The sequence below is a fragment of the Syngnathus typhle genome, linkage group LG5 (genome assembly GCF_033458585.1).
Source record: "Syngnathus typhle isolate RoL2023-S1 ecotype Sweden linkage group LG5, RoL_Styp_1.0, whole genome shotgun sequence".
NCBI lineage: Eukaryota > Metazoa > Chordata > Actinopteri > Syngnathiformes > Syngnathidae > Syngnathus > Syngnathus typhle.
This window is the reverse complement of record NC_083742.1, coordinates 13,139,610-13,162,573: the sequence shown is the minus strand read 5'-3', so window position 1 is coordinate 13,162,573 and position 22,964 is coordinate 13,139,610. Positions and strand designations below refer to the sequence as shown.

Genomic DNA, 22,964 nt, shown 5'->3' with positions numbered 1-22,964 from the left:
AAAGACAAAAAAAAACCAAATCGTAGTTTAATCAGTTTATGCTTGTTTTCTACCCACTGGAACCAAACTGGCTTTTGTGGAATGATGTGGTGAATGTGATTATTTCGCTCTCTACAGGAATAAGGAAGCATAGCAAGGGAAATATTGTAGACTGGGTCTTCAGGTTCCGATTTACGACATCTTTAGGTAACGAATTACGTCTTAACCTAGTTAACAGCAAATTTGAATCAGATGCTTAAATTTGATCTAAACCTATTGTCGACACTGATTTAAAAAACAAAAAGTCAACTTTGCCCCCAGCACATTTGGATGATTTGAATAGTTTACACAATACGGATTTGACCAAGCATTGTAATTTAAATTACAAAAAGAGGTCTGAGTGGAAAGAAAACCATACCTGCGGATTTGAACGGAGAGTTTATTCAGTCATTACAATAACTTAACACATCCCCAGAGTGCCCACAAAACAGTTTTTTTCTTGAACGGGGAAAAACAAACAAACATCAATGCACATATGCAGTGATGTTGTAAAACCAACAACAGGAAGGTTATGAGTTCCTATTGAAAGGAGGACTGCATCATACAGAGGACTAACTATATGTTTTGTTATAGGTTTCAAAGACTTATGCATGAGCTGTATAATGTAAATCATCGTTTAGATTTGATTACAAGAGATCAAAAAAAGGAGGTGCACACTTTTACGCTAAAGCTTCCTTTGAACAGGCACACAATTTGGTGATACGTTTCGACATGCATTAAAAATAGACTTGAGACGGGGGGACTCGCATCATTTTATATTGTTTTCTCCTTAAAGTATGACAATTGTGACTAAGAAGCTCTACTGAAGCTTAACAAGTAGTTTATAATTGTTACCAGCAAAGACAGCTCATGTAACAGGAACCGATACAAATGTAACGCTGCACAAAAGCGCTGGAATCACATCTGAGTAAGATCCAAGGATTAGGCATTAAAGTTGAAGCTGTGACTTCTTTTTATGCATGAAGATTTGCAGATTTATAGACTGAGAAAAATAACACATTTTGGGCACAAGCGTCCGTGTGCGTTAGTGCTGCTGGCATGACTTGAATCCTCCTTTTTTTTTTTTTTTTAGTCCCCAGGCAGTTGAACTAAAAAGTGGTTGACAAAGAGGACAACATTAAAAGAGGAACAAAAAACCCAAATGATTTCAAATACTGAAAGGGCTATCGCCAACTATGTTCAGTAGTAGAAGATTTTTAAAAGCACAATCATTGTTGTGTACGCCCCTCCCCCAATCAAATCTCTCTGTATACGACTAATTTGCATACAGTGTCTTTAAACAGCAGCTGAAATAAGTGTGAAGTGATTCAGATATCTCTGCTGTTAGAAGTCGCTCTATGAAAACAAGCCAAAAACAAACAAAAAAGGACATCAGGCCGGGTTACGACGCCACGCGGGTGGTGGTGGTCTTCTTGTCCGAGAAGAAGCTCCGGAGGAGGACCACTTGACTGATGCTGACAACCAGCAGGACCAAGGCCTCACCGATGGACCAAAAGGCCACACGCGTGTTCAGATCTTCGGCGCGGCTGCGTCCCTGTGCCTCACGGAGACGGAAGTGCGTCTGGTAGTCGATGACGGACTTGAAGGCTTCGTGGAGGGACACGCAGGTTGACTCCAACTGAAAGAGCCAGATGGGAGATTTCAGGTGGGACGCGCACACGATATGTTGGCGCAACACATTCGGGTCACAGGTCGTCCTGGGTCGTCAAAGGTTGAGCCAACCTACGTGTTGCTTAATGAAGGGTGTATCATCCCAGTCCGCTGAGAGCTCCAGCTCACCCAGCACCCAAACAAAGACAAGCGCTATAGACAACTGATGGATGTATGATTATCATCAACTCACATGGGTGAGGGCGGTGGCCCTGTTCTCGTTCGGGAAGAGCGGTGGGTCGTCCCCGACCTGGAAGTCGAAGTAGACCGTCTTGTGCGTGAACGTGGAGAACTCGTTGCTGAAGCAAAATTTGTACGTGCCGTCCTTGGCGGTGGTGAAGGTGAAGCTGTCGTACTGCTTCTTCATCTCCTTGTAGAGCGTTACGCCGTCCGGATCTTCCAGGCGGCAGTCCACGTCATAATGGCCGCCAGTCACCACCTGGGTGAAAAGCAGCAAAGAAGTAACATTATTCTTTATAGGTCAAAGTCAAAGTCAAAGTCTGCTTTATTGTCAATCCCTTCGTATGTCAAGACACACAAAGAAACCGACATTGACATTGTTTGCATCACTTATATGCATTGCCGGTCCATTTTTTGCAATTAAAAAAAATCAGTGCTAGACTGCCTGAGGACTCAAATTTTTCTCGTCCGTAGCCAGAGCAAGAATGCAACTCCGTCGTAAACCATCGGCCAACTGTTTGTAAAGGCAGCCGCGATACAAACGTGCCTACACACCTGAAATTCCAGCGTACACTTGGTTCCGGTGGTGATGTCCTCGTAGAAACACTGTTTGGCGTTGTCGGGCAGTTCGAACGTGAGCTCGGAGCCCAGTGCCCAAGCGCACAGGAGGAGCTGGGCCCAAAGCACCTGCAACATTACTCGCAACGAACCGTACATGCTCTTTTAAAGGCCTAGAACCCAAGTCGAGTGAAATTCGGTGCGAGTGGCCTGTGGGAAAGAAAATAGATCATACGTAAAAAAGCAGGAAATGCCCCCAAAATGTAGAAAAAATGCATACCCGGATCTGATCGTTAGCGGCGAGTTAGCTCAATGCTAACAGACGAGTTGTCTGGCCTGGTGTTATAGAAACGGGCAAGCGTATGGGCCCGAGCACATCGTACATACAACGCGATTGTCTGCACGCACTTATATTTCGACATACAAAACTTAAACGTCCTAGTTATATAGCGAGACTTTTTTTCTATCGGCCTTATTCACTCACCTCAGTAGCTCACCCGGATACGACTAATTCTAGGAAACGTTATTACAAGGCGGACCTACCCAATTGGCTCTCGTTTGCTAAAAGCCCGCCTTTGTCTCTCTCTCATTGGTTAGAATGAATTAGAAGGACGTCTCCGTTTTATGACGTTTTTTGACGCTTACGCTCCGACGTGGCCGGTATATCAACCACCATTGACCAACAGTGACATTTCTTATATGACCTTAAAATTGACTTTCAGTAGATTTTCCAGGTGTTTGTGAATTGTTGTTTTACTTTGAGGACAACTTATTACTTCTACTCTTTTTGAAAGCTTGTTACTCTTTTGACCTACCACAGATGTCGACACATCGTGAAAACAGAAATAACTAAAGAGATGTAAAGTTCAAAATACACACACAAACAAACAAAAAACGGTGATGGCAGCAACATGGAGAAATGTAAACCACAGAATATTATGGTTTGGAGAAGCAAGATATTCCCCATCCATGGTATTATTTAGAAGTAGTGATTAATATTAGTGGAAATTACACATATTAAGCAAGGTGCATTAGTACCGTTATTTTTATGTGGTGGTTAATTTAGCATGTTTTGATACTCAGTTTGTTAGCTAAAGTAGGGGAATATTTTAATACAAGTATATTTTAGTCTGTGCTTTTTACTTCTCCCCAAGTGCATAATGGAATCAGTGCTCAGACAATTTCCAGTCATTTCACGGAATTGTACTTATTTACAGCGTTGTGGGTGTGACCTGAAGTGTCTGAGTTGAAGGTGTAACGGCGCACCGATTGACCCAGTATCTAACTCTCGCGAGAACAAAACACAGCGAGATTAACGTGCTAGTGGGGAAGCTGGCGAGACAAAACAAAAGGCACACATTACAGTACACACATTTCAACCACCTGGCGCTGGTCGCTTGTTATTTGCATTTTGTTTGTTTGTTTTCCCCCCTTCCCCCGATTCAATATTTTTTAATATATTGTTTGGGCATGCCGAGCAGTACGTCTTTGCTGGAGGCGGAGGAGGGAGAATCCGAGGTCCCACCGCCGCCGCTAGCGCACGCTTTCGCCGGTATGGGCCTTGACGAGCACCTCGGCAATCAAAGCCAGGCGGCAGCCGAGCAATCGGATGAAAGTTCAGCCTTGTACCACCACCACCACCAGCAGCTCATCCCGGCGTCCCACTTTAACCTCCTCGGTACGGTCCTCGACTTGAAGCCACTGCAGCATCGTGCACCTTCGGGAGACGAAGGGAACGTCACGCCCGAGGACGAAGACCCACAAGTTTCAACCACGTCGGGGAGCCCGTTGCTATCGCAGGCCCACCAATACATCCATTCTTCGGTTCCGGCCGGCCCCACGATGCCGTCCGCTTTGGATCAAGTCGAGACGGTGTTGTTATACAACGGAGACGAGCGGGGGGACGACGCTGGCGTGTACTGCGGAGAGCCGGGTGGCGGCTGCTTTGAGGCCGAGGCGTCGCTCCTGGCTCGCCGGAAAAGTGTCAACACGACTGAATGCGTGGCCGTGCCCAGTTCCGAACACGTTGCGGAGATCGTGGGCCGACAAGGTGAGTCTTTGTCGAAGACGTTAGAAAGGGCTAAACGTGCTTAAACGGAACACTTATTTTGAGAAAACGAGCCATGCCATGCTGGGGAACGGGCCGTGTTTGTGCTAACTTTTAGCTCATAACTTATTGTTGTAACTAGCTTGTTACAACATCGATTATTAGTGCCTTTATTTGAATTAAAGTTGTTTTCATCATCATAGACAAATGGCCAACAATCCAATGCATCTATAACGTAGTTCTCGAACTTAACACGTTTTGTATTCTGCTTTTTTCTTGACATTTATGTTCACTGGAGTGCGACTAGCCTAGTTAGCTTTGGTTCAAAGTGGGTCAAGCCAGTGCCGCCCGTCTCGAACCAAGTTCGACTAAAAACTTGGAGCGAATGTTTTTAATGAACCAACAAACACTTTCATTGGAGTCGACGTTTCATTCCCCGGCATGTGTGTGCTTTCCACATAATTTTTATCTCTATGTCGTGTGCTTTCTTTTGTCTTTGAAGACCGCAAGTTGCTTTGCCACATCAGCCCTATTTGTAGTTTTTCATTGTAGTTCTTCGTGGGCAGAACTATGGTTTCCCCCACGTTCAGCTCAACATAAAACACACGTATTTGTGAACATATAGCCTCGTTCTACGTTTGTCTTTTGGTTTGCTTTGTGTTGGGTTTTGCACATGATTAAATAAAGGGCTGTGTTGGAGCTCCTGTCGATGGGGGAGGGTGAGATACTGTTAACACAACAACAGGAAATGGCTGGACTCAAGCACAGCTTGAAAGGAATATTTAATCTACTTGAAATGGCATTAGTGGTTGAGAGCTTTAACTTGCATTATGACTTATGAACATAAAGGCAATATTAAGGGACGGAGCGACCGTATCGCTCCAACTCTGTGCTTCTGAAAAAAATTAACACCACATACACAAGTGTTGGCCAACATTAGTGCTGCAATTAAAAGTATTTGTATTTCAATAAATGTATTGTGCATAAAGAGGCAGGAAAAAATGTGCCTAAAAATATCTCAACTGTTTTGAATTACATGGATGGAAAAAAACCCTCACTCTTCAGTCGACAACCGTTTTTGTGAGACTCTGACCCAATATTTGGCCACCACACTAACTTAATTTATTGCACTTGGCATTATTCAAACCCATTTTTCCTTCCTTCCACTAAGGTTGTAAGATCAAAGCGCTCCGAGCCAAGACCAACACGTATATCAAGACGCCGGTGAGGGGCGAGCAGCCAGTTTTTGTTGTGACCGGACGCAGGGAGGACGTATGCATGGCCAAGCGGGAGATTTTGTCAGCCGCTGAGCACTTCTCCCTCATCCGGGCATCGCGGAACAAAGCAGGCTCTCTGTCTGTGGCGTCTGGCCCGGGGATCCCGGCTCTGCCCGGGCAGACCACCATTCAGGTAGTGGGGTTATAGTGTGTATTGGATCTTAGTTCAGCAATTCAAATAGGGAATCGCTGTTCTTGATTTAGGTCAATTTGAATTGTTCAAGTGTATCCAATAAAATGTCTTATTTATTCATCTGCAGGTGCGGGTGCCATATCGTGTCGTAGGACTGGTTGTGGGTCCTAAAGGTGTGCTCTTCTGCTATTTTTTTTTCTTTACTCAATTCCCATGATTTTTTGTGGTTGAAATGTATTTACTTGTTTTCACTTTGCAAGCTGCAGTAATATTCATTGTTATATTGTTTCTATGGCACATGAACACATCCCTCCCCCCCAAGAGTGCTTTGCTTTTTATTTGGCTATTTCTTTTGTAATGCCACCTCTGTGAGGGGTGATGGTCAAGAGGTAAAGTGTGATAGCCATGGACCCAAAAATCTAACTTATTGCAACGTGGGAACATGCTTAACAACAATTATGATTAACAACAATTACGTGGGATATTTCACTCTATTTTCAATGGTAGAGTATTAGTTTTTTTTTTGTTTTTTTTTAAATCTTTATTGTACTGTGACAAGCATTTGTGTTTGTTTCTGGTAGACCAGGGGTCACCAAACTACGGCCCGCGGGCCGGATACGGCCCGCGGGACCGTTTAATCCGGCCCGCCAACCCTGAATAAATTGTATTATTAAACTTTTTTTTTTTTTTTTTTGCTCATTTTGCCTGCAATGACTGCGTTTCCCCAGTAGATGGGGAAGCGCTCGCCTGCGCATTTACTACCGGAAGCCGTGTCAGAAAGCTCGGTGCACACTCACAAGTGCGTGTACGGACATGGCGCACTCGCGCTCTATTTGTATCAGTCCCGAATTTAGAGCGTGGGCTGTGACGACAGCATTCTTGTAATTTGCGCGCTGAGCTTTCAGATGCAGTTTTGCGCTAAAGCCACCCACAAACCTTCCCCTGGAATCCTTCCGTTAAAATGTCGCCCAAGTAAAGCAGGGTGAACAGTGCCGAGCGTTTAAAAGAGTTGCCAATTTGGCTCGACGTACGCGACGTGACGTTCAGCCACATGAACGTCAACATCTACCCGTCACAGATCGAGGTAAACGGACCAACACCTCGGATCTCGCCTAAGAATTGCCACAACAAATTTTACTCCAGACTATGACGCACTATCAAACTTTAACAAAAAAGACAGCAGTATCTACAAGCCTACTGGAACCTACAAAAGGATTATAAGGAAGGAACACAGGAACTTTAAGAGACTGCTCATGTGTGTCAGAGAGGTTCTGCTCTGACAACTGAGCTGAACTTTTATCTGTTAAGATTGTGCATGGCACAACAGAAAGTTAATGTTCCATGGTTTTTTTTCTATGAAGAACCCAGAGAGAGTTATTTAGTTATTTATTTCCTGTTTTTTCTGTGAAGAACTCAGAGAGGGTTTAGTTATTATTTATTTCATTAATAGTGTTATTATTTGTTTCCTGACTTTTTTTCTGTAAAGAACCTGGAAAGGGTTATTAAATAACCGTTATTTGGTTATGTGTGGCTTTCTGGAAAACAATAATTTTTTTAAGCTCCCCTACGATCGTCACACTTTTTCTGTTACAAACTGCCACCGGCCCGCCATCAGAGAAGGGAAAGGTTATGTGGCCCTCACAGGAAAAAGTTTGGGGACCCCTGTGGTAGACAATTCTTTCTTTCTTATGAAAGAAGTCTGCAATTGTTCTCTACATGCCACAAGGTGTCAGCAAAGCACTTAACACAGATTGGTATTTCCCTCAGTCTACAACGCAAAGAATATTTTTTTTTCCCCCCCCAGAGTTGTTCACTTTGTACCCGGTTGACATTATTGCCCTGGTGCCAGGTGGCCTGCAGTGATTCGTGCTTTTCTCTCAACTGTGTGCTGTCTAAACACGTTTGAGGCTAACGCTCCCACGGGGCCTCCGGAAGGCTCCATGAGTCAATATTAAGCATTTCCCATCGCTTATTGATTGTCGAGCAGTCGTGACCTCATAAATATAAACTGGAATTATGAGTTGTTTTTCAAGACTGGCTTAAGGAAAGATTGCAATCAAGCACTGAAGTTTGACTTCGACTCATTCTGTCAAGTTTACACAATCAGGTCAAGCTGCAGTGATAATCAAAGTTGAATGTCTTCTATGGACCCCTTACTGTGGGTCCAAGTAACCAATTCCAATTTAATCAGATTTTGTAAATTTGGGCACTTATAAATCAAGTCACCGGCGTAATTCCGAGTCCATTATCCATGCCGTGTCTCCCCTTTAAAGTGAGTCATTTGTGCTGCAGGGGCAACAATCAAGCGTATCCAGCAGCAGACGCACACCTACATCGTGACACCGAGTCGCGACAAGGAGCCGGTGTTCGAGGTGACTGGCATGCCAGAGAACGTAGACCGCGCCCGCGAGGAGATAGAGGCGCATATCGCCCTTCGCACGGGCACCTGCGGCAGTGGGGTGGAGGTGCCCGGCGCTGACAACAACGACTTCCAGTTCAACGGCACGGATGTCAGCTTTGACAATAACGGCGAAGCCGGGTGGCTCGGCCCTGGGGGCCTCCTCCCGGCGAACCAGAGCGGCGGCGCTCAGCGGGCCCACACGGGCGGCGGTGTGCGCATGTCTTCCACCTATCGCAACGACAGCTCCAGCTCCCTGGGCAGTGGCTCCAGCTCCACTGACTCCTTCTACGGAGGAGGGGGCAGCGGCACCAACTGCATGGGCGACTTCAGCCCCACCTGCTCGTTCAATGCCAATTCCAACAACAACAATAACAGCAGCAATGACAACCCGGGGGCCTCCAGCTTCTGGTTTGGAGACGGCCTACCACCAGTGGGTTCAGAGGAGCCCATCACAGTGGCGGGCGCTAGCTCCTCGTCAGGATTCGAACCCCTGACCGTCTCCACTAGCGGCGCGCCTCAGCACATCTGGAGCCCCTTCGTGGACCACCAAAGCCTCCAGGTCTTCGACGCAAGGCCTGCTCAGGTAGGTGGTAGGTTTGAATTCATGTGTAGATGAATTGCGTTTGGAAGATCCCGCAGAGCCCTGACCGCCACCATTTGTCTGTTTGACCATATGTCGTTGATATTTCCAGACAAGTCAACCCGGGACGCCCCGTCTCTCGCCCACCTTCCCGGCTGAGGTGCTAGAGCACCCCCAGGGATTGCACGTGCTCCACGCCCCCTTTAGCAGCGCTCACCGCCCGCCCTCCTACTGCTCGGCCTTCTCCTCCTCCTCCGGCGACAGCTCGTCTTCGTCGCCGCCCGAACCTTCCCTAGCCTATGGCGCGGGGGCCTCGGCAGGGCCGGGGCGCCGCCCGGGCCCCGACGTGTGCATCCGCTGCCTGGATGGCCGGGCCGTGGCTGCGCTGGTCCCCTGTGGCCACAACCTCTTCTGCGTCAAGTGCGCCACCCAAATCTGCCAGTGTCCTGACGCCGCCTGCCCCGTGTGCCTGTCACCTGTCACTCGGGCCCTTCGGCTGCGCAACATGTGACTGGCGGCTCGCCAAATCCTCAAATGTAGCAACCAGAAAACGTTTCAAACGTTTTAGCCACCTTTTGATCCTTTTTTATTTTTTGATTTGCAGCAGTCTCTTGTGACTGCCGTCCTCCGGAGTGAGCAAGTGAGCATGTTTACAAACGGCAGGACCCCCGGCTCGTTTCGTATTAACCAGTCGTATTATACACTCATGCATTACATACTACAGCGGCACGACAAGCCGCCTTTTATTCTCTCTTTCTAAACACTCCATAGGGCGTCAACTCGTTACCTTAGCAGTGCTACTCTTTTTATTTCCCAGTTTGCAGAAGTCACTACACCAGGATCAAAATCGTTTACGGTTCAATCTCGTGCCTGAAATTAAGTTATAAACAAAAAATATACATATGACAAAAAAAGCTTACAAAAATGACTTTGAAAAGCGTGGCCTTTTGTGTTTAGACTGATGTACTGTACACATCGGGGTCCCAAGTCTTACAAATGATTTCTTTTGCTTCCTCATCCTTTTTTGAGCATACTTAATACTAACATTCCTTTCACAAAACCTGCTGTAAATCTAGGAACAACTCGTTGAATGTTCTCCAGTGTTGACATTTTCTTTTATTAAACGTACGACTTTCATTTCCTCGTCCTGCCGCCGGGCCTATGCAAGAGTCCGCCTGGGTTTGGACAACCAGGACGAGGAAATTTAATGAGGGACTTGACGGTACTTTCTGTTGGGACTCAGGGGAGGGTTTTTTGTTTTTTACTCCGCCATTCCTCATGCCCCAAAAATGAAATCATCTCAGTTAATGTTTCGATCTAATGAACTGTTGGGATGTTTTTGAGGGAGAAGCGCCTGGAATGTAAACACTCCACAACTAAATTAAGTTTTTTTTGGTAGTAGTATTTGGGATTGAACTCAAGTTTGAGTGATTCTTTGCTTGAAAACTAAGACACCCAAGATGATACCCTCCAGGTTCTTTTCCCTCTAATCAATATCCGTCCTTTGTTGGTGTTTTTTTTTTTTTTTTTTTTTGGGGTGGGGGTGAATGCAATATACATGGTCAACCCTCAGCTTATTGTATTATATTGTTAAGGACTGAGAACTGAGATGTACAGAAGTTATTTTTATTTTGTTACATTTCATATTCTATATATATATATATATATATATAAATATATATATCTGGAAAAAGTAACTATATTCCGATGTTTACAATAAGATTTAAATTTTTTAATTTTTCTTTGCGCGGGCGATAAACACGAATGAATTTGCTATGCTTTATCCACTTTGTAGTTAGATTATTGGAACGCCACCACTGGAAATATGGAATGTGCATACACAAGCATGTCTGCGTTTAATAAAAAAATAAAATGTAAGATAGTAAAAAAAATAGTTAAGTGAAATTAAACCGCTGAATATAAGAACTGCCTGTTAATACGTATTCAACAAAGTGTAAAATTTTTTTAGTAGCCGTTTTTGTGCTAATTTTACTACTTGATGTATATGTAGGGAGCAAGTCTTATGGCATATATATATATATATATATAAAAATTAATACAAAATGGCAGAGTCAGGCGTTAAAAAAAGCAAGACTATATTTTATAAATGGGCCTTTTAAGTTATTGCGGCCTAAGCACTGATGTTGTTATATTTGCTGTAAAGAGAATTTTAAGAGTTTTATTTTTCTGATATTAAAGTTACTTAATAAAGATGGTTTCATTTTAAGCCACATTGAGTCTCTTGTTTGTATCACTTATGACTTGATTTATTCATGTAAAAGTGAGTTTAAATGTGGGATCATTGACATCAGCATGCACTACAAAGATCATATTGTTTTCTTTTCTATTTACAAACACTTGATTAAAAAATAATACGTCCAACTAACCACAACAGGAACATCTGTTGGTGAAAAGGTGGGAAAACAAAATGGCGTCTTTAGTGTTCCAACAACTAAGTCGAAGTAAAGTGCTAGAACATAAAACAGTTAATAAAAAAATTAAAAAAAAAGGTAAAAAGAAAATGTTAACAAAATCTATCAAAACTGCTGGGAAATGTAGATTTACTGCTAGTATTTTGTGATCTGATACAAGAGGATCGGTCACTGGCCACAACACGAGGTACACAATCTAATGAGACGTTTAACTCTGCGACACAACTATTGCTTCATCAAAAGTCTGACCTTAAGTTTCATAACGCCACCTTCAGTTTCTTGTAAATTATTATTTCAAAAACTTATGTCACTTTTTGTCAAAATTCTGACTTACTCGTAAAAGTTTTATACTTATTTTTGGGGTAATATTTCCATTTTATTAAGAGAATATTAACATTCTCATACTAATAACCCCCCCACACAAAATCACTTTCTGATGAAATTACAATTTAATTTATCATTAGCCCATTTTTTCTCTTAAAATGACTTCTAAAATTCAGATGTTTTAATTCATTGTTGCGAAATCACTTTCTCAATAACATACATCTTCCATATAATTTCAAAACTTAGTTGTAAAATAATTAAATTTAATTGGTTGTACGATTATGTGAAGGAACTTGTCATTATAATAGTGCCCGCATAATTGCATTCTTTGACTATTACCCCTTCTACATTATTTTTCTTAACAATGTGGCCTTACTTTTCAATACATCTGAAAATATCATAAACCAACATTTTTATGCATGTGTACCTAATGTAGTGACTGGTAAAACTGCAATCGTAAAATCAACTGAAATCTTACACTAAATACTCTATTTAAAAAAAAAAAAAAAAAAAGCCACAAATGTTCATCATGTAGAAAACACAGCACTCTGGTCTAGTCCAGCAGTCTGACTGATCTATAGTTTGCCCTTTCGGATGAAATGAGTTATTTTGGGTTAACACCACAGCACCGTCAAAACCCACCTGACGAGAACGATGACAACACCAACAAGCAGAGAGAGAGTCCATCTGAGTTCAGTCGAGCGGCTGGGGGTCGGCGATGGGCATGGTGTGCAGCACCTCGTCCAGCAGCTGCAGGGCGCGGTGCAGGTGGATCTCGATCCAGCATGGCGTCTCCTTGATGCTTTGCCGAGGGTAATCGGGCCCCCAGCCTTTCACAAAACTCATGCGCAGGATGCACAGGCGGCGTAGGTCGTCCACGCCGATGCCGGCCGCTGCCGACAGACCTGCGGACAAACAGGGTGGCTTACCTTTTAAGATCAATGATATTATTCATTTATTGCTTTTCTATTGTGGGCTAATTCAAGCGACACAAACAACAAGTCTCTTAAGGGTTCAGACTCACTGATGGCGGGCGCGATCCCTCCCACCGAGCCGGGTCCTGGGATGTTTCCTGCCACTGCAGCTGCCTGCGCCGCAGCCGCCGCTTGAGCGGTTGCCGCCTGTTGCTGCATTTGTCTGTGACACTGACGCAAGTCGAACACCTGACACACAACAGAAAAACATGACACACAAGTAGGCACAGACGAGTTTAGTAAATTTGAAAACCCAACACTGACCTTTAAACCCAAACCCTTGTTTCAAAAGTAACTGTAACCTTCAATGAAACCTTAACACTAGCTTTGAAACTCTATTTTGAAAGCTTAAGCCAGGCTTGAGTCTACTATTACCTAACAGTTGATCTTTTATTGAGATGAATTAGCACGTCACAATGTAGTTCTAGCTGGAGGAACAAGGACGGACACTTTCCAGGATTTATGAGTTAAAACTGCGTTTGATTAATGCCATTCTAATAAACAATGTCAATGTATCAAATGATATGTATATCTGAACAGTACCTTAATGTAAGCGCTGGGGTAAATCTTATGGACGGCGTCGCCGGGCGCTCGTCCGGCCTCGCGGTCCAGGTAGTAGCTCTGCACGAAGACGGCATGGTCGCTGAGGCAGCGCACCCAAACGTCGCCCTCGCCTTTGCACTCCAGCTGTACGCCTTTGCCGATATGAAGTCTGGCGGACCAATCAAATATTGTAATTTAATTGATGATCTTGACTTTCTTTCAGTGGAGAGAGTTGATTTGAGATGCAAGTGATTTGCCTTAGTAGCAGAATGGATGCTATTATTAATGTTACTACAATCATGACCAGTTGATAGAGTTGGCGCGATGGCCAACGGGTGCTACCTGGCTCTCTCGATGGCTTCTGTGCGATGGACGTTGCTGAGCTGACCCAGACAAAAGCGGTCGCCGCCCGACGGGTCTACGTAACCGTCCACGGTCACGACGGGGCACGACGACGGTACCTTGAAGGTCTCGCCCACCTGCAGGTCCATCTCAAAGTAGGCAATGGAGCACCAGTAGTCTGGAGCTGCAACACAGTCAAACCCATAACTGAGGCACTAACTACAACACTTGGGTGCTACATCATACTGAGGGACATTGTCTCCTTTTTGCCAATTCATTTTGTCAATGTTAGAACTGGCAAAAATAATCCTATTGGTAAATTATAAACGATACTCAAAATATATAAGCAAAGAAGGGAAATCATTTAATATACATCAAATTTTCTCAAACAGTGGTAAAACTACTTACAAAGTTCCTTATTTAAAACACTCCCTTAAATACAGCCGCCCTCCCGAAGAAAAAAACTGTTACCGTAATCACATCAGAGTCATAGTCTAACCCTAATCCCATTCATTCATTGCGTGTTCTCACCAGGATGATTAGATATGGGAGGCTGAAATGGAAACTCATCATGGACTGACCCTGGAGATGAGAGCAAAGTGTTTGAGGACCACCACCATCATCGTCGGAAAACATACTCTTTCCTTTTGTTGTCTGACTCACAGTAGTGTGCCGGCTGAGGCATGGGAGGGTGATGCTGCAGGTGACCGTTGCTGTGGTGCGGCGTGTTGGGGGTGAAGCTGCTGTTCCTTGACCAGACAGTATTGCCACCTGAATTTAGGACACAAAAACGACATTAGAATAAATCATGACTTTACGGGAGGAAAATTTGATTTGACGCGCTAGATGACAAAAAAAATAGTAAAACAATGGAATGACCACAAAGGATTTAAGGCAAGATGCAGCATCTTGATATAAAAAAAAACAAAAACACTAAAAATAAATAAATAAATAAAAAAAACTGAAAAATAACCTGCGAAAATAATTTCTGTGAAATTGAAAGATCAGTAGTTGCTACAGCTAATAGAGATATCAAAAACATTTACAGTAGATATGACAAATCACTAAAGAAATGCTAAGTTGTTAAACCGGTATATGTGATGGGTCCCAAAGGAGCACGTTTCTTGAGAGATGAAGAGAGTCTTACTGGCCGATCCTGTGGCGACAGTGGGGAACGACGACGTGGAGGCAGAAGTGGACGCGTCGGCGGGAGGAAGCATGCTGGTAGGGGCAAATAAGTCAGACGGTCCCGGGAGGCCCCCTGATGGAGGGTGTTGGATGGTTTGCATGGAGCGGCCTTCGTCCATGGGGGGCAGGCTCTGGGGGCCGTCAAAATCATGCTCATCTTTGACCATCAGCGCAGAGCCGGGCCTGGAGCCTGTTAGATTCAGTCCTGATATATCTGGTGGGGAGTTAAGGCAAGACATTAGGAGAAATGAAGTGGTAATATGGAAAATATGAAAAGTCTCACCTATGCCAGGAGAGACCACCCGTTCGTAGTGATAAGGATTGACGCAAACGCTGTCGGCCTTGAGGTCGAAAGCATACTGGCAGTATTTGACATGTTTCAGTTCATTCTTGTGCAGGTCGGGCCAGCGCCACAGCTTGGCATAGACCACATGTGGGAAACCCTTGCGACCCGCCACCTAGATAGATAAAGAGAGAGAGAAAGCAAGAGATAGAAAGCGAGAGATAGAGAGCATTAAACTTTTATTACATTTTGAAGACAAGTTTGATGAAGGTGAAACTGCTTTATCGTCGCAGCTCACTGATCCCACCTGCAGACGTCCATCCAGTGTCCTGGGGATGGTGACGCACTTGCTAGGATGGGCGCCGTTGGTGGTGATGGCGGTGATAAGAGAGTCCAGCTCATCCTTCTTCTCCTTGAGCTTCTTCACCAGGCTCTCGATGGCCCGCTTGGCAAAACTCTCGCTCTCGCCGCCCTGCCGGTGGCACATAAGGCTGTGCACGATGCTCAGGCAGGCGTCGTTGCTGGTGGGCGTGTTGGCGATGGACATGTCGGCTTGGGAAGATGAGACACACTGCGACTGGTGGGCTTCTTCAACTCGACAAACACACCATCAGGACGCTGATGGAAGAAAGACTAGTTTCATTGAGTCATCTCCAATGGTCGCCAGCCAATTTCAGGGCTCAGACAAAGACTATTCACACTTAAGCCTAAAGTGAATCTAAGACGCATGGTTTTGGAATGCGACTTAAAGTCACCCACGCAAGCAAGCACAAAAAAATGCAAACTCCATAGGAAGAACAGAACTGAAATTTGAACCCAGAACCTCTGGACTGTGAGGCAGTGGTGCTATTCACTATTCTATTATGCTGCAATATTAATATATTAATATAGTGATGTCTAAATATTGGTCAAAGAAGATGTGCAAATACCACACAACGAGTGGAAGGCAACAATGCGGGCACCTTATGATGTCCCCGATGTTAATAAAGCGTTGCCATATTGATTAGGGAGGGAAAATATGAACAATACACGGCAGTCTTAGTAGTTGGCACACCTATTTGTCATGCGATATTAACACCATGTTATCCAAAAGAGAAAGCTTGTAAATATAACTTTGTAGCAAATACCCCCCCCCCCAGTTTTAGCCGAATTTACGACATAAATTCATCCGCGGAGAGCCGCAACGCTAGAAGGAAGTGACCGCTCCTAGACTCCAAAATTAATGCTTTCCGCTAACCCAACACCAATCGTTAGTAGAAGTCGACAGCTGACATTTTAATATTAATTGTAGAACTATATAAACGCATGTAAATCACTTCAAACTCGTGTTTACATTTCTATAAATAAATGTATTTTCACCAGCCTAAAGATTTACTGCGGTAGGGGCTGACCGGAAGCAGAAATGGTCGTTAACACATATTGACTAGCTACTGTTTTAAGACCAAAAAAAACAAACTAGCTAAGGTATTTCCCCGTTTAGGAGGGCACAATCTCAATTTAAAAAAATATGAATAATTAACACACTATGATTCATTTGAATGGTCCCCGTTTAATTCAACGGTCCGTTTCATCTTTATTTGTACGTGAGGTCAACACTTACTTTCAGCAACCTGGCGCTAGCTGCTCTGGCAGCTTCTTCTCCCCCTCCCCGTTGTGGTGTTGGTCGCTTCCTTCTTCGGTTGACTTGATGTTCAAAAATCACACAGCCAAACAAGTGTTCGCAATAAATAAAAGCACTATCGCCTCCTTAAAAACGGGAATGCATGAGAGGAGTGGGAAAAAAAATCACGGCTCTCTTCTGGTAAATTCTCATCCAGTGCATTCGGTTCTTCTTCGTCTTTGTTTTGTGCCGGCCAATGCAAGGCGTGCAATAGTGCCCTCCTATGCAAAGGGGGGCAAACTACAGCTTGAATTGTAACTAACTAATTGAACAGCTACTACTACTACTATTACTACTACTACTACTACTACTACTACTACTACTACTACTACTACTAACAATACTACTACTACTACTACTACTACTACTAATAATAATAGTAATAATAGTAAATCATATTTTCGCGCAATTCTGTAATATTTTTTTTGATATTCAGATCATTGTACCTAAAATGTATTAGTGTGGTTTTGGTTTAAATGTTTACAACGGAACTTCATCATACTGACAAGTCCAGGACTGAATTACAACATAAAAGCTAACAAATTTTTTTTTTTTTTTGCTGTAAATGAAAAAATACATAGCAAAATAAGAATCCAACAATCAAAAAATCATAAAGGAGAATTGCACTCTTACCTATGCCCTGTACAGAGGTCCCTCTGTAGTTCCCACTCTTGACCAACAGGGTGCAGTAAGTACCTACAATTCTTTGTGCCTAGAATTTCAAAATGTTTAGAAACATAACAAATGTAATAATGAAGTTAGAAAAATCATAAAATTAAACAAAGAAGCAAAAAAAAAACAAATTTATCGAAAGTATATATTAATATATATATATATATATATATATATATATATATATATATATATATATATATATATATATATATATATATATATATATATATATATATATATATATATATGTGTGTGTATATATATATATATGTATATATATGTATATATATGTATATATATATATATATATGTGTACATATATATATGTGTGTATATATATATATGTATATATACATATACGCACATGCACATGCACACACACATTTGTATACATACACAGACACAGTAATCAGGGGATTTACAATGTGTAGTTTGGAACCTAATTGCTCTTCAGGTCCCTCTGAGAACGCTGCCAAAGCCATTAGCTGCTGCTGTTCTCACGGAGTGTGTGTGTGTCTTATAAATGCTAATCCATGTGCATGAGTGTGTGTATCTCGGTTAGTTTGGCTCCCCTCCAAGCCCGAAGAGCTAATTGGAATTAGAATAACATTCCTCAAAGGCCTCGCTGGGTTTTAGTGCTAACGACTAAGGGGGAGAGAAGTGGCTCGGGGTGAGGATGAGGGAGGAGAGCCGCCCTAACGATCGGCGCTAACAATGTTTGATTGGGATTTTTAATGAGGGGTAATCACTCAGCTGGAGAGGTGGAAGAGGGGGGTGGGGGGGGGTGGAAGGAAAAGGATGGTGGTGAGAAGGAAGAGGGTGAGGAAATAGAAATGATCCCCTCTGAGCTGTGATTCACACAAAGTGTATTTATTCATGCTTGTGTGTGTCTCTATGTGTGTATTCATAGTGTTGTGGGGACATAGAGATGTTTCCACAATCACTCATGGGGACCTCTTACAGTTGATGTCGTATCACTTTAGTAATGAAGAAAAAAAAGAAAAGAAAAAAAGTCAGCTGTGATGACACTGTTGCACGGAAACCCTATTTATACACCCAGCTCAAGCCAAAGCTAAATTTGCTTTGGCGAAAATGAAATTGTGCCAGTCTTTATTCTGAGCGCACGTACAGCTATGAAAATAGGGCCCTTAGAGCATATAGGTAAATTAAATAGGCATATAGTACAAGGAATTATAATTAAATTCCCCCCCTTTTATAATTAAAAAATAATTAATAATACAAATGATTTCTCAAAATGTATTATTTGTATTATTTAAGATTCAGTTTTTTAAACAATTATTGACCAAATAAATTAAGAAAGGTGTGTAATATTCTAAAATGATTCTGTACTCATTTTTATTGAATTATTAAAATAGTTTTATCAATCATTTTTTCACTTTGAATCACTATTATGGCTGGATTAGTGCAACAAACCTTATTTGACTTTTAACAATGTAAATTCCTACCTCAATATTAAGAACGTTTCGGGCGCACATATGTACCCACCCTTGTTCTACAATGAAAAAAGATGTGTCACGTTTGAAACTGGAAGAGATTATTTCAAAAAATGTTGAAATCTTATTGTGTGCTTCTTCCTCCTACGCTATTTTACGTGGGGACTAGATTGAGCCAGTACGAGACCTACTGCGCTCACTACTGCCGACAATCAATACAGTTCAGTTTTCGAGTCAAACTGAGCAGCGATCAATAACAAGACAACAGCCACGGAGAAGAGTCGGTGTGGGACGAATAAGACCGGTGGAGCTTGGAAAATGCTTATACAGGGATGTCTACATGTGGGTGCGCGCGTGCGTGTGTGTGAGGAGGGAAAACCGATGGAGGAGGTTGGTGATGGTGTCAGGGGAGAGATAACAGTGGAGACGAATCAGCAGAGAGATGGAGACAGATTATGGCCCACCACTGACACAGTCAAGGCCCCTGGGGGTGTATAAGCGCTCCCCCCATGAATGACTAGCAGCTGCCACAGTGTAAAACATTGCAAGCTGAAGCCTCCAAATGTCGTACAATTTCAAGTTCAATAAGACTTAAAACCAATATTTCTTTAAAGAATTCCCTGTAGGGTTTGTAAAACTTTTATGATACCGATTTACACTTTTTACAAATTGGGCTGCTTTTTGTGTTGCACTTTGGATTTTCTACCTTCCTTCCGTCAACCTTTTTCCAACACTTCTCCTTCCTTCAAAAAATGGTAATTCTCCTTCTGCTCATGTCCATGCTACACGTTATCATAGCTTCCTCCCCATGAGGGGATTCTCCGGACCCTCGGAGCAGAAAATGGAGAATGGTGGACTGGCCGGTGAGTAGGGGGAGAGATGGAAGGGTTTAGTTGGCGCTCACAAGTCAAAATATTAACTACACTTTTTTGAACATTCGTAACTATTTAAAAAAAAATATAGCGTGAATCAAAGTTGTGACTGTAATGCAAGCAATGGAATTAAATATGGGGGACAAACAGAGGATTATGGATTATGGAAATCAGGTTTTGATCTGTGAGGCGCTAATCCTCGCTGCAGTGAACAAACCCATAAGAATAAAAAAATGAAATAAAAGTGTTAGCCAGATTAACCGGCAGATTAGCCACGTAGCTGTGGTCATATTTTTTATTTATATATTAAAAAAAAAAAAAACGCACACTCTTTGGTCCAGAATATACGTGCGTGTGTATGTATGTATGTATGTGTATATGTGTGTGTGTGTGTGTGTGTGTGTGTGTGTGTGTGTGTGTGTGTGTGTGTGTGTGTGTGAAAGACAGAAGATTAGCATGATGACCCAAAGGGTTCAAAAAGACCCATTCTAATCTTTTTGTTGCCCATTTTTAAAGCGAGTGAATCCAAAAAGGTAATAAATGAATATGATATAAATAGAATGATATAATTTAATAATATAAAGTAAAACACCATCTTTACAGATGCCACGTCTGCTCGGTGCACTTCAGCCATTACGGAGGTAATTAGATCTTCCAGCGGAGGCCACCGTTTGAGAAAGTACGGCAGCCATGTTGTTATTATTAAATGCAATTAAACAAGTGACTTCCTTATCAATGCTCCCACTTACAGGCATCAAGTGTTAACGAAGCGGAAGATGTCTGTGTGAGCAGCAGCGGCATGTTTTCACTAAGTGACAGCCAGCCTCAGGTGAAGATGTTAAAGATGGAAAATCTTCAGTGACACACACACACACACACACACACACACACACACGCACACACACACACACACACACACACACACGCACACAAACACATTTATCTCCATGCTATTGAATAACTCTGTGATGCTTTCCATATTCCATGTGAGGGATTATTACAGTTTACCCACAATCCCCAGCAGCTGATTATCCTCCGTGTTGACAGGACAGAGCTGCGCTATCGGCGTTGTGCAGCAGTCGGTGTGTTCTCGTGTGTGTGTGTGTGTTGTATGTTAATGCAGCAGCGGGCAGGTGTTTGCAGTTGATACCTGCAGCTCCAGCGGGGCTTGATCACCTCAGCATGGTAGCTCACCTTGGGGAGGGGGGAGACACAGCACACAGAGCCCATTAGTTAGCACGTGCACAAACACACACACACACGTACATATATAAATGGGAAAGAAGGAGAGATACAGGATCAGAACATCACATGTTCACTTGTTGGTCACCTATGAGATTTATGACTTTTCATCCTGTGGTGCAGAAGTCTGGCCAACCAAGCATTTCCATCATAAAATTGTTGCATTTATTGTGTTATAAGAAACTTTGCATAATGATAATTATGACATGTGGAAGGAAACTATTTGCTCAGTGCAATAAGAGCAATACAATGAATTATCAGTTACATCAAATTAAGATGACTGCACTTTCCTTCCGCTTCTCTGTTTTACGGCGTTGAAAAGTTAATCGTTTTAATATATTTTAATTTTAATGCATTATTATTATTATTTTATTATTCAAGGATGCTACAATGTTACTTTGCCTGTAAACTGAATTAAGGTTTAATGATGGCCTCAGTTGGATCCAGAAAGGGATCATTTCTATCTCCGGTGTTTGCTACAAGAAAAACGCTTGAGGTGATTTTCCTTTTCATAATGTTACACAGCTAATAATCAATACCACTTTAAGCGGTACGTTTCTAGGCCTTCAATCGTCACAATGGAGCAATTTGACAAAAGTGAGAACTGCACCCACGTTCGCATTGTGCACAGCAGTGGGAGGAGAGCTTTTTTGTTTGTTTATTTATTTATTATTATTTTTTTTTACATGTGGTGCTGAGATAAATAGGATTAGGGATTTGGGAGATTTAGGGGGAATAATCCGTCAGTGTATCAGTGAGAGAGAGAGAGAGAGGCAGGCCAAGAGAGGGGGAGAAAGCGAGAGAGGAGATGATGATGAAAAGAGAACATTGTCATTCACTGACCCCCATTCTGAGCGTGCAATGACACCGTCTCCCTTTTTTCCTCCCAGGATCAGCTTTCATTTTGTCGCCACTGCTGCTGTAATTGCCTCCTAATCGCCTCATGCTGCCTCTGGGCGTGTGCGCGTGCGCATGTGTGAGACTGGGGATGGAGAATTAAACAGTCACAGTAATTGATCAGATTTACAGTTAACACGAGAGAGAGAGCGCGAGAGGGAGCCCGATCTGAGAGTCTGTTTATTGTGGCTGTTCATATTAAATAGCAGATTGGGCTCGTGTGTTATTTAACACGCGGTTGATTTGAACAGCTGCTGCATTGTGGTATTATCGACACGCTTCGTAGCCACACTGCGTGTTCGTGAGCCACAGCAGCATACAAATCACACGGTAACACTTGGGACAGTAATAATGTGACGTATTGATCAACAGAAGGTTTGAAAAGTGGTACAGTTTTTCCACGGCCTCACAAGACTTGAGCAAATCTTAGAATAAAAGAACAGATGGCGGTTTCGCTGTAGTGGTGACTCACAACTGCTGATGTTGGTCGACTGCAAAAAGGATGATCAAGTCGAAGTGAAGGGTCTACTCGTGACACTGGAGGACAGCAAGGACACAGGGGTCACAGCGGCGCCACACTTAACACAAGCAAATGATGCTTAATTTGAAAGTATGACTTAATAACTTACTTGAGGCTGCGGTACCACTCAGCATGACTCGAGTTGCCCTAGCACATCCCTGAAATAAGAGGAAGCATTCATGCAGCTTTTTATATCATCAAACAGCAAACAAAGCTGCCAGGAACATGGGAAATTTCCATTTGCTGAGAGTTACATTGAAGTTGAAATAGAAAATAGTAGGCCTATTTCAGTATTTTAAAGTGTTGTTTTTTAAACAGTCAATATAATTCAAATTAAATCATCATAAATATAATAACATTACATTTCATGAATAGAAATAGAACACTCACAAATGTTAGCTGTTTAAAACTCACCAAAGAATAAGCATTGATGAAATCTATACAAGTGACCCCGAACTGTAACGTTAGGAGCCATGCTAATGCTAACAGCACAAGAGGGGCCCTGGCTAGTTTCCCGCAGTAATAAATCGCTTACGTGTACGAACGCTGCTACTATTCACTTCATCCCGAGCCAAAGATAATTATTTTTGCCGCTGTTATTCTGAGGGCAAGTTATTACACACAGTCGCTTTAAACCAAAAACTATTTATATCCTGTGTTCTATTTCAAAGCGGGGGGGGGAAAAAAGATTGA

The 22,964-nt window shown here is 42.8% G+C and overlaps 3 protein-coding genes and 1 long non-coding RNA gene across 7 annotated transcripts; 1 reads left to right on the top strand and 3 right to left on the bottom strand.

Annotated features, from left to right (window-relative positions):
- Window positions 1–400: 400 nt before the first annotated feature.
- On the bottom strand, window positions 401–3,006 carry tmed7 (transmembrane p24 trafficking protein 7). Of its 2 annotated transcripts, none has more exons than XM_061277963.1 (4): window positions 2,912–3,006; window positions 2,425–2,637; window positions 1,883–2,128; window positions 401–1,657 (listed from the first exon to the last, which is right to left on the bottom strand). In XM_061277963.1, the coding sequence occupies exons 2-4, from the start codon at window positions 2,584–2,586 to the stop codon at window positions 1,421–1,423; spliced, it is 645 nt and encodes a 214-aa protein (XP_061133947.1). In that variant the 5' UTR covers window positions 2,587–2,637; window positions 2,912–3,006; the 3' UTR covers window positions 401–1,420. The 2 variants fall into 2 exon arrangements, with proteins under 2 accessions (XP_061133947.1, XP_061133948.1); XM_061277964.1 differs by lacking the exon at window positions 2,912–3,006 and adding an exon at window positions 2,708–2,905.
- Window positions 3,007–3,739: 733 nt separating this feature from the next.
- LOC133153806 (RNA-binding protein MEX3B-like) lies at window positions 3,740–11,096 on the top strand. Its single transcript, XM_061277960.1, has 5 exons — window positions 3,740–4,477; window positions 5,646–5,884; window positions 6,012–6,057; window positions 8,177–8,868; window positions 8,978–11,096. Exons 1-5 carry the CDS (start codon window positions 3,898–3,900, stop codon window positions 9,374–9,376), a joined length of 1,956 nt encoding a protein of 651 aa, XP_061133944.1. The 5' UTR covers window positions 3,740–3,897; the 3' UTR covers window positions 9,377–11,096.
- On the bottom strand, window positions 10,217–16,819 carry LOC133153807 (mothers against decapentaplegic homolog 4-like). Of its 2 annotated transcripts, none has more exons than XM_061277962.1 (10): window positions 16,552–16,819; window positions 15,259–15,584; window positions 14,952–15,126; window positions 14,628–14,882; window positions 14,144–14,251; window positions 14,012–14,062; window positions 13,481–13,664; window positions 13,139–13,307; window positions 12,646–12,784; window positions 10,217–12,526 (listed from the first exon to the last, which is right to left on the bottom strand). In XM_061277962.1, the coding sequence occupies exons 2-10, from the start codon at window positions 15,496–15,498 to the stop codon at window positions 12,315–12,317; spliced, it is 1,533 nt and encodes a 510-aa protein (XP_061133946.1). In that variant the 5' UTR covers window positions 15,499–15,584; window positions 16,552–16,819; the 3' UTR covers window positions 10,217–12,314. The 2 variants fall into 2 exon arrangements, with proteins under 2 accessions (XP_061133946.1, XP_061133945.1); XM_061277961.1 differs by having other exon boundaries at window positions 15,259–15,569.
- A 250-nt stretch (window positions 16,820–17,069) lies between these two features.
- LOC133154199 (uncharacterized) lies at window positions 17,070–22,901 on the bottom strand. Of its 2 annotated transcripts, XR_009714437.1 has the most exons (6): window positions 22,807–22,901; window positions 22,381–22,429; window positions 22,224–22,288; window positions 21,698–21,836; window positions 20,763–20,806; window positions 17,070–17,323 (listed from the first exon to the last, which is right to left on the bottom strand). It is a non-coding gene; the product is annotated as an uncharacterized LOC133154199 (long non-coding RNA). The 2 variants fall into 2 exon arrangements; XR_009714436.1 differs by lacking the exon at window positions 17,070–17,323 and having other exon boundaries at window positions 20,122–20,806.
- Between the last annotated feature and the right edge of the window lie 63 nt (window positions 22,902–22,964).

Bases quoted from the DNA above. Each gene is read 5' to 3' on its own strand.
- tmed7 (XM_061277963.1), bottom strand. From the start codon at position 2,586: ATGTACGGTTCGTTGCGAGTAATGTTGCAGGTGCTTTGGGCCCAGCTC. The intron at 2,129-2,424 runs GTGTGTAGGCAC...CTTTTCACCCAG, and splicing joins AGTGTACGCTGGAATTTCAG to GTGGTGACTGGCGGCCATTA. The intron at 1,658-1,882 runs GTGAGTTGATGA...TGGCTCTTTCAG, and splicing joins GGGCCACCGCCCTCACCCAT to TTGGAGTCAACCTGCGTGTC.
- LOC133153806 (XM_061277960.1), top strand. From the start codon at position 3,898: ATGCCGAGCAGTACGTCTTTGCTGGAGGCGGAGGAGGGAGAATCCGAG. The intron at 4,478-5,645 runs GTGAGTCTTTGT...CCTTCCACTAAG, and splicing joins GGAGATCGTGGGCCGACAAG to GTTGTAAGATCAAAGCGCTC. The intron at 5,885-6,011 runs GTAGTGGGGTTA...ATTCATCTGCAG, and splicing joins CCGGGCAGACCACCATTCAG to GTGCGGGTGCCATATCGTGT.
- LOC133153807 (XM_061277962.1), bottom strand. From the start codon at position 15,498: ATGTCCATCGCCAACACGCCCACCAGCAACGACGCCTGCCTGAGCATC. The intron at 14,063-14,143 runs GTGAGTCAGACA...TCTCATCTCCAG, and splicing joins GCCTCAGCCGGCACACTACT to GGTCAGTCCATGATGAGTTT. The intron at 13,308-13,480 runs GTAGCACCCGTT...TTGGTCCGCCAG, and splicing joins GAAGCCATCGAGAGAGCCAG to ACTTCATATCGGCAAAGGCG.